The sequence below is a fragment of the Salminus brasiliensis genome, chromosome 15 (assembly GCF_030463535.1).
Source record: "Salminus brasiliensis chromosome 15, fSalBra1.hap2, whole genome shotgun sequence".
NCBI lineage: Eukaryota > Metazoa > Chordata > Actinopteri > Characiformes > Bryconidae > Salminus > Salminus brasiliensis.
Genome location: NC_132892.1, coordinates 7,058,521 through 7,069,038, shown reverse-complemented (window position 1 = coordinate 7,069,038; position 10,518 = coordinate 7,058,521). Strand labels below are relative to the sequence as shown.

The following is a 10,518-nucleotide window of genomic DNA, read 5'->3' as shown; positions in this document are numbered from 1 at the left end:
TCCGGACGACGTCACGCGGAAGATAGCGGCGTGAGGTCATCCCCTGTCGTCACGACTGTTTGTTAGTGTTTGTCATGGTCACGTTTACCCAGCTAGTGTCCGCTCTGCTGGAGCTTAGCTCAGATATAATTGGATAAGGTTTCCTTTTTTTGTGTTGTTTTTTTTTTTTGAGCCACCCTCCTGAAAAAAAAATGTTGAAGGGTTATGTTTAATGTTCTTTCTGAAACAAATGGAACAGAAGATAAAGCGGATACCCAGCAAACACAATATTATCACAACATTATAGTCTCAAAAGGTCTCATTATTATCCTGCTGCCGATTTATCAAAATTGTAGTAATTCCTCGCACAACATTAGTCGGATTCAGACGAGATTAAATTTTGAGTCTTGGGTAATTCCTTTTTTCCCCCACATTGTGAATACACTATAACAATCTCTTAGAACACTGTCAAATAATGCAGTCTCAACATACATACACTAAAACAATAGCTAGGTTGTCACAACAGTCTCACAATGTAACAGTATTTGCAGAGTCATAGTTTAGTAACTAGCCTGTAAATGATTGTGGATGCATTCTCTAATGGGATCTAAATGTGTTCCACAAGAAACTAATGGTCTTTAATATTAAACATGTAAGCCAATTTTAAGTAATAAATAAAACAATCAGGCTCAGATGAACAGTTCAGTTGGTTTATATCACTAGCAAAGAATGGTTTGAGGATAGTCAACCACTGTGTGTAGAAACTGCAGATTTTGATGTAGAAACACCTGCAATTATTACAAATGTTCAAGCCAAATATAAATGCGCAAATGTCTTTTACCCCTAAAGACATTGTTGAGTACTGCAAAACAGCAGTAATACAGCACTTACTAAAATACAAACATTCCTTTTCCCAATCTAACAACAGGTTTTAGCCTTTTATAAAATGCTTAAATGTATAATTAGTCAATTCTCAAATCAAACATGCAGAAATCTTTGATTTGGTTTCAGAAATAGATACTAGTTTCATAACACAGACACAATGTTGGAATGATAAACATATCTTTATTTTCCCAAATCACAGAACAACCAATTTTTCATTAAGAGCAATCTGAGCCTGGGTGAGATTTGCCAGGTAGGTCACCATCAGCAGGTCCTGTGAGAAATAGAACAAAAAAGTAAGCAAAGTCAGCATGCCAATAGCAGCCAAACAAGAGGCAAACAATCAAACAAATTGAACGGTCACTTACATTAATGTTGGAGTTGAGCATACTCTCAAAGTCCTCTGCTGAGATTTTTGGCACTTTGTTGACCAGATCCATTAAATAGCGACCAACACTGTTATCTGCAATCACCTTGCCAGACTAGAGATTGAGATACATGAGGAATAATATTTAACAACAGAGTGGAGCTGATTGCAATTACAAAATATATATTTTTAATCATGCAAGTCCAAGGTAGGGCTGGGCGATATGCTAAAATACTTTATCATGATACAGTTTTCACGATACACAATATTTATCACAGACTAAATACATCAGTAGCGACAGATTCTCTTAACTACAATTTAGATACTCTCCAGTACTGAATACAGTGATTTATACTCAACATCTGCTGCTCTTCATCCATTTAAACCAGTCCAATTACACTGTTAGTAATGAACCATGCAGTTGATCAGTGTTTACTAAGCATTAACAATATTCAATATGCTTAGAAAAGTACACTGTGTATCACCATATAAAAAATGTATCACGATACAATCAAATATTGTCATATTGCTTAGCTCTTGTCAAAGGACATATAATTGGGTATGGACAGCAGGGACATGCCCCTACCAATACCATATGGGTCCCGTCTTCCCTACCCACATCGCTAACAAGATTGGCTTTGCCAAGTCTTGCTAACGTCAAAGAGATTTTGGTTACAAGAAGCGCCAAAGCTCTGTCAATTAGATGTGCACCATGAGTGCTGGGTGATTTACACAGCCAGAATGGCTAAGCCATACATGTTTGTTATCACTGTTCACATGGAATGCATCAGTGTTATTTCAGTAGGTTGCAGAAACAAGCCGACTGTAGTAGCTCAGACAGAGCAGAGGCACGGTCACAGGTAAAGTTAAAAGATGACTGAATTTAACATAGACTAAAAACCTAAATATCAATCAATCCCTGAATAGCGTGTTTCCAGTTATGAATGCTTGGCTTAGATTTTCCATCAGGAAGCACAAAAAGCCAACGATGTTGGTTAATCACAATCGTGTAATTATTACAGGAAGATACTGACAGAAAAAAAAATCCATGCAAAAAGCCCCAAGACTTACCAGGACATCTTCTATGTATGAGAGCACTGTGGTCAGCATTTCCTGGATGCGTCCAGCTGCGCTGCCCACCTGAGCCAAGTCTGAAGTCAAGCCATTGGTGCGGCTGGGAGATGCACGAGTCCGCTGTAGTAGATCAACTAGAAATAAGAACACGTGAGAAACAGAACATTGTAAAAGTTAAGAAATTCTGATTCATACTATAAGAATGGCTATCAAGTTTTAGTTGAACCAAGTTAAACAGCATTCATAATAAACAGCTACCCACAAATAAAAATGGACTTGTATTCAATATGCTAAGAGTGCATTCAAAGCTTTCAAATTATCCTCCTTTCTACACACACACACAGCAACTAAATATAGGAGATGGTAGCCCAAACTAAGAAGAGGTGAAATGCAACAGACTGAGTTAGGTAAACATTCAAGCAGAATGTACATTTCTCCTACTTTGCTTCAACACTAAACATGTCCCCAGATGTAATTTCAATACAATAGGCTAATATTTTCTGAAAGTGCACAGAAAAATCAAAAATATACTACAGGTATCATGTAAATAGAATGTTACATTTATCATTCTGATTAGTGCTTCTACTTGTTTACCACTGGCTTTTTTTCCCCCCTAGTGCCCCTAGAAAGTGAATAAAAATTAGGTTGAAGAGGTAATTAAAAAGTTGGCGTTTCAAATCAAAAGAATTGCCACCAGAACAAGAACAATGCTGCCCATGTGCAGTTTGCTGAAGATTACATGGACAAACAGGAAGGATTCCTTCCTTTTAGAAGGATGTTCTGTGGAAAGATGGATACAAAATATAACTCTGGGTCTAGAACAGTTTGCAATTGTGCCATTGTGCACCGTACCACCAAATTTAGTGTCATGGTATGTCATGGAATCTTCTGTGAACTGAGGCTTAACCCTAAGTGGGTCACACAGCAGGGAAGTCTACAAAGGAACAGTTAAAGCAAAAAACAATAATGAAGCGCTATAATGAAGCGTCTTAAAATATGCAATGAAGACCTAACACCCCAAAAGTAAAAACGGTTCTGAATGTATGTCACTATGCACATACCACCCCAAAACAGCATCCATTAAAAATGTGTCCTACTATGCATATACTAAAGTCATACATCGAGGTCAACACAGGTCATAGTCCAAATTGTGAATGTACACACACACACACCCATATATATATATATATATATATATATATATATATATATATATATATATATACACACATTCAAGAAGAAGCAGTGACAAACCTCCGATGCGCTCTGTGTCATAGTAAACGTATTTTACGGTTAAAGGTGTGAACATCACGCCAACAGTCTTTCCTGGAACACCCATCTGTGCACTGAAAGACCAAAAGCAAATCAACTTTAAAGTACATAATCCAACCAGGACACCAAAACAAGAGAATGAACATTATGTAATGAACATTATTACACCAGTTATGTAATAATGTGCTGTATGTGGGTGTAAAAGATGACAAGCTGACTGACCTGACATAAGCACGAATGTTCATTTTGTTGCTCTGCAGCGCTGTGTCCACAGTAAGGTGGATTGGGTTCTGAGCCTCCCGACTGTAGTACTCATGGATCAGTACAGAATGCTCTGTGATGTCGTATCCTGTGGCATACCTGATAGACAAATCAGACAAAGTCAGATAACATTACATAACATTAAAGGCTTTTTTTTTTTTTTTAAATAAGATGTCACCTACCAACCAATGATGACTTCACTGGGTGAAACCTTCTTATGAAGTTCGTACATGTTCTTTGCAAACTCCATGTCCACAGCCACCTAGAATATTTAAACAGAGGAGAAAAAATGTGACCCTCCAAATCACATCACAGTATACTGGTATTTCTACAATTAGGCCTTAGACTATAGTACTGCAGTTTGGCTTGGCTATTTCTTTGTTGGATCAGGTTATACTAAAACTAAAGATGTGCATTGTATCTGCACTATAGACAAGAGCAGGAGTATTCCTTCACATTATCTAGTAGTAAAAGCAACATTTTGATTGACAGGTCCTCTGTGAAAAGGGGAAACGGGAAAAGAAATGCAGGAATTGGATGCAGATACACAGACAATTTACAGTGAAGCTGAGGATAGCTAGTACACCTCCCATTTCCTTACCTCGTCTTCTGATTCATTGTGAGGAACAGAGAAACAGTTGGTGACCTCGACAGAGTGCTTGTCTATCGTTCCTGAGGACAAAAGCATATATCTAATAAGACAAACAGTACGATCACACATATATTCGCGACGTCAGAAGCGTGTGTGCTTTCTAATCAGTAGACATGCGCACTAGCATTAGCCGGCAGAGCGTGCTGAGCGCGAACAAAGACCCGCTTCTCAATCAGACAAGATTCTCGACACGTTCTTCCTCAAATGTCAACACCTCACCTAATAATGTGCCGATCACACGGCTTGCCCCCTCGTTCCTCCTCTCGTACGAGTCAGCAATAGAGGCAAGAACCACCGGGTGGATTTTCACAACGGGACCGTGGACCGCCATCTTTAGCAGAGGAAGTGAGAGACTATGGTCGGGAAATATGGCAGGAGTTGGAACAAAAACTGTCTCAAAAACTTCTGCTGCTGCCCCATGTGGTCACCACCATACACGTCTACAGTGTCTCTAAGCTCACCGATTAAAGGTGACGTTTCATCCAGAATTTAGCTAACATGTATTATAATTAAGAACATTATATAAACAATTATGAATACTACATTTACTACATTTTATATATTTTTTATAAATAACACAAAACCTCACAATATTTCTCATATATTTCTAAGGTCTTATTGAAATCTGTATCTGTCTGTATCTGATAAATTCCCTTTATTCGGATCACCGTGCAACGTCATCATCAATACTATTTTAAACATCTGACGTTTTACTGGTCAGAACGTGGGAAAAATACGGGGAAAGCAAACTGGACAGTTTTGTGTGATATAAATAAAAGAAAAATATAAATAAATAAAATAAATATGTATTCATAATTGTTTATATAATGTTCTTATTTACAATACATTGTTACATTCTAGAGGAAATGTTATAAAAATGACTAAATTATTAAAAAATATATCTGTATATTAATTATTTTAAATGTATTGCCATGTTAAATACTGATTTGTTTTTTTAGTGTTACCTAGTTGTACAACTGTTGTACAACATGTCCTAAAGACTTTTTATTATTGTTATAAGAATAACTTATGTAAATACATCTCCTGCCTGCCTGCCTTATCTTGTGTTTATGATTATTGTCTTACAAATATACAGTATCTTAGGATAATTGCGAGATATTTTTCTCAATAAATTGTACGATTTTCCTTGTACCCACTCCACACGGTAGATGGCAGCATTCCTTTCAGTATTATCCCCAAAACCCCTTCAAGCCAAATTCCTTGAAGGAGTTTTCAGATTGGTGGAAAACCTCTTGCAGCTGGTTTTATATAGAACCCTTTAAAATGGTGAAATGATAGTGAAATGATTCCACTATGGTTACAAGTTACAGAATTCTTATTCAGCACTTTCCTTAAGAAAATATTCCAAGGTACGTATCCTGAGAAAATGATCATGAGAAAAGATGACAACAGAAAAACAAAACTTAAACAAAAATGTTAGTCAGGAAATTTGTAAAAATATAAAAATGTAAGTTTTTTTCTCTAAAACATAGAGACATGCAATTATCGATATTAAGGAATATTAGATTTTTAGTTTTCATCAAAAAGCAGATTTGTTTTTTCTTAACTTCCCTATTATTTGGAATGTTGCTTAAAATGAATAAATGCCCAGTGTAGTCCACTTTGCAGGCCACTGTAAAGTTGCACTATTCATGTTTATACTGTGAGCTTTCAAACTGTGTCCAGTGTTATGCCTGGGGCATGTTCAATAATGGCTCTGTCTAAAACAAGGTAGCTAGCTGAGGTGATGCCTTGCTGTCCATGCTGTCTCAGAAGGCAGTGATAAAGGTCTCTGTAACCGAATCACAAAGACAACAACATGTCCTAACATTACAATGGTATCAACTGCTCACTGCTGGATATGAGCGTTTAGCTGTGTTGTCACTAGCCATTTGCATTCTCACCCAATACAATAAAGGGCTAAATTACTAAACTTCAGTTAAGGCATAAATGGGTATCTTTCTGCCTCAGAATCCTGTCTGAGTAAGCAGCGTATCTTATGTTTCGGATACAACCCTCAAACTGTTAGCCTGGGCTGCATTTCTCAGCCGCAACGTCATAGAAGGCTGTTCCAAAGTGAAGGACCCTTCGTATACAGCCTACAATTTATTGTCCCTTTATTGTCATACTTTTGTTGATTAGGATTAACCTTAACTGTTTAATCAGTCATGAATCCACCTTTAATTAGTCATTGTTTTTGTTGTTTTAACATTTAAATGATGTAGTGTGTAGGTAGGCCCTTAAAGTGAAAAGTGCTCCCTGTGAATCTTCCTCTCTGCCAAGTGGATTGTTTAACTAAGTGCTGTCTGAACTGTGTGTAATGGGGTGGGGGTTAAGGTCACAGAGAGGACATTAGCGATTAGAAGTGACAATTAATCATTGGCCGGACTCTTATATTAGTAGTGACTGATTTACAGTAGCACTGTGTATGTTAACTTTATATGGTATAGTTTATTGATCTCTTGGGAAGCCCAGAAGAACATACATGTCTTTTCTGGGAGGTTGTGTGCTGGAATGTGCTGGTCTTTCTTGCACATGCGATATGAGACCCTCGGTTAGCATGACCAAGTTCGGTCATTTGTGACCATAAGCGAAATAACAACAGCTATTCATTGGTTAGTTCGATGGGCTGTGACTCTAAAACATAGAGTAAATACTCAGGGGCAGACGACAGTAAGGAGTGTTTTATAGGCCAAAAGATTTAACAGCTTTATCTGTTAAGCTGGCCTAGAAGGAAGGGGTTATGAGCATGCATAGGTAGAATTAGCCTGGGCTATCTACACACCTATTATGTGACCTATCACCTATAATCACATGAATGTTGATTTCCAAAGGATGTACATAGGACTATAGACTGAATGTTGTTAGTGAGACCTTACTTTTTCAAAATTATTTGGTTTTAAAAAATTCCTAAGCGGCCATGGATTTTCATATTTTATTTTCATAATTTACCTGTGATAACTGGATGACTGCATTTGTTCTCTTAAGTTATTAAAATGATTATCACAAAGTATCCAATTTAGTTTTCTGAGATTATTTTCTAGAGATATTGAGAACCTTTTATTAAGTTTTGAGGCCATCATGCTTAATGAACAGATGCAGACCATGGTCAGATTGTTAAAATGGTCTTGTGTATGTCTCAAAGAGTGTCTTTTCCTTTTTATCACTTACATAATGACCAAGTAGGTGCCCATCAGTGAGACACCTTCAGGCTGCAAATGGCAATATTAAACTCTGTAGAACCTTGAGGATGTGCACTTGGACGGTGACCAAACAGATGCTACACAGACATTCATCAGTCTGAGGTATCTTTCAGAAGTAATCCAGGCAGAGTGACAAGAGATAGAGCCTTGAAGTGTCTGTTGGATGGACTGCAGGGCATAGAAATTACCTCCACCAGCCTGGGTAAAAGTCTCAGTAGCGGCAGAAGACCCTTTTCATTTCTATCACTGATGCAATCAGTAATTGACTGAGCATTACAGGGAACATCAAGTACTGCCTTGTTTTATAAGTCATCAAAACATACTAGCATATGGGTGATATGGTCATGCTGGAAAGAATACAATGCCTGGTGAATGACACGCAACTACGGCTTGTTTCCACATTCCAAAGCCTTCATACCTTATATGGTCAGAACCACCTCTGTGTGGGGGTATCAAACCCAAAGACACACTGTCAGAATAGTTATTTTTGTCGTTAACACACCATGCACTGCAGTGCAACAAATGTATGATAGACCTATGACTGGATTATCTGAGCCAGCAAAAGGGAGTTATTTTCCCTGTTCACAGTTCCAAGCTTGACACATGTTCCAGGAGAGCCATTATGACTGTCACAGTTGGCTCTCTCTAGAGGTACCTATGAGGCAATCATCCTGGTAGGAGAGAATCATTATGCCATGTGTTCTTAGTGCCCCCCAACACGGCCTGCACACATCCGATGAATACCCTCAGGCAATGTCCACCAGAAAAAATGAACTGACATGCCTATCTGCCATCTGTGATGTGTTTTAAATGTGTTGCCTTTCCTTGCCACTGTGACTTGTGAAATATTATATCATTTCACACATAATTCCAAAAATGGACTGGACAAAAGTATTGGCCACTTAATATTTGATATCACACCTTTTAGAAACAATAACTTCAGTCTGGCTTTTTTTTTATTTTTTGAAAGAAGTGCAGGTGTGCCGATGTTTTTTGGCTATGACTGTAAGTTCAGTTATCTCTGTAAGCTAGACAGATGTTAAGTTAGTCAGCCTAATGCAAATATATACAAGTTTTTCACTCCTGGTCTTTGTGTTGACTCTAAATTGATGTGTCTGATGGACTAAAAACACTGCTGTATTAACTCAATTTGTATTATCACACAGATAAACTGTAGCACTACACTGTATCCTAAGGAGTTTTAGTTACTAGAATCTGGTGAAAACAATGTGTTTTTCAGTCTTTTGGAATTTGGTATACTCATTAAGCTAAATCAGGCGACAAGAGGCTCTGTAATGCCAGTCTGATGGCTCCTGATCTAATTATCAGCCTGAGCCAGATTTCACAGTCCATAGCTCAGCTCATTTTTACTGACTTTGAAATTGGAAGCATATTAATTTAGCTCCAATCCAGATTTTTGGGTGCTAAGGATAAATCTCTGATGCCTAATAATAACTTGTTTGACAATAATTCTGTTGTCTAGAACATTGAAATAATTTCGTATGCAAATATAGAAACTGTTTTCTCATGCTCCTTCCCATCTGTAAAAGTCTATTCCTTTCTCTACAACTCACAGTGGATTTGCAGAGGGATTCTACAAAGATAGCTCACTAAGTATTCCCAAGCTTCCTCTTACACCAATTGAGGTACACAGCTGTAGCACAGCTGTGTTAGGTCAAAGCAGGATCACCTGCACATCCACCCCAGCAACACACACGCATCAAGCCACACATCATGTATAGTTGTTTATTAGGCTTTTTATGTATATAACAGAGTTTATTCTGTCTGTGTGTGCCCCACTTTGAGAACCACACAAACAAAATAATGTAAAAACAGCACTGCACTAGCACTGATTCTCAATACTGATACATCTGCATTAATCAAAACAAACTGGGCTCTTATTTGATCTAGCTTTCTCAGTTTCTCAATCTCCTTTTTTGTATAGCCATTCGGTTATTTTCTATAAAACAGTCTGCCCTTTGTATGGACTTGTAGGTTCTAAAACTTCTTGACAAATTGGATATGGTTTTTCAAACACGAACTGTAAGAAGTTTGACCAAGTTTGAGTAAGCCTTTTTCACACTGTTGTATTCACCAGAGGGTAAATTACTCTGTGTATTAAAAGGCATAGCCTCTCTCAAAAAGGGCAACACGTCAGTCTCTGGGCATCGCACCTATAAGACTTGCAGTTGGCCGCCTGATTACAGATTTGAGGTTTGCAGCATGCAGGCGTCCCTCCTCCAGTCTGAGTCTCAATGGCAGCCTAGCAACAGCCCACCGAATCCCTGGAGATTTACAGATTGGAGTGTAATGTAGTTTTAATGGCACAGAGTCCCCAAGCTACTCCTTGGCTCAGTGCACTGACTTGCTCTGGCACATGGATTCTATGGAACAAATTGCTCTCTTTGAGGCCGTAACAAAGGCTCACTACACAGGGCCTAGAATAGAACTGTTTGGACGTGTATAAGAGTATAAGAGATTCGAAATTAAGGGCATCTTCAGATTGGATTCAACATATTATGTCAATATGTTCCTCAATTGCTGAGGTGGTTGAACTGATTATGTGCAGATGACTGAAACAATGTAGGATAAATTACAATCAAACCCAGAACAATCATATAACATTTAAACAATAAAAGTGTTTTTGGATAAACTGTTTACTATTTATTTCACAGAAATAATCCCTAAGTTACTGTTTTTTTTTTTATAATAATGTATTAGTTGGCTGCCCACCGCTCTGGGTGTGTATGTACTCACTGCCCCTAACACACAGGTGTGCGTGTGTGTTCAGTACCAGATGGGTTAAATGCGGAGGACACATTTTGCTG

At 37.9% G+C, this 10,518-nt stretch overlaps 1 protein-coding gene across 1 annotated transcript; it reads right to left on the bottom strand.

The window, feature by feature from the left end:
- Window positions 1–1,024: 1,024 nt before the first annotated feature.
- eif3f (eukaryotic translation initiation factor 3, subunit F) lies at window positions 1,025–4,835 on the bottom strand. The gene is made up of 8 exons (XM_072657272.1): window positions 4,707–4,835; window positions 4,437–4,507; window positions 4,018–4,097; window positions 3,797–3,934; window positions 3,557–3,648; window positions 2,300–2,436; window positions 1,230–1,343; window positions 1,025–1,135 (listed from the first exon to the last, which is right to left on the bottom strand). Exons 1-8 carry the CDS (start codon window positions 4,816–4,818, stop codon window positions 1,058–1,060), a joined length of 822 nt encoding a protein of 273 aa, XP_072513373.1. The 5' UTR covers window positions 4,819–4,835; the 3' UTR covers window positions 1,025–1,057.
- Between the last annotated feature and the right edge of the window lie 5,683 nt (window positions 4,836–10,518).

Bases quoted from the DNA above. Each gene is read 5' to 3' on its own strand.
- eif3f (XM_072657272.1), bottom strand. From the start codon at position 4,818: ATGGCGGTCCACGGTCCCGTTGTGAAAATCCACCCGGTGGTTCTTGCC. The intron at 3,649-3,796 runs GTCAGTCAGCTT...TTGGTCTTTCAG, and splicing joins AACATTCGTGCTTATGTCAG to TGCACAGATGGGTGTTCCAG. The intron at 1,136-1,229 runs GTAAGTGACCGT...TATTTCTCACAG, and splicing joins TGCTCAACTCCAACATTAAT to GACCTGCTGATGGTGACCTA.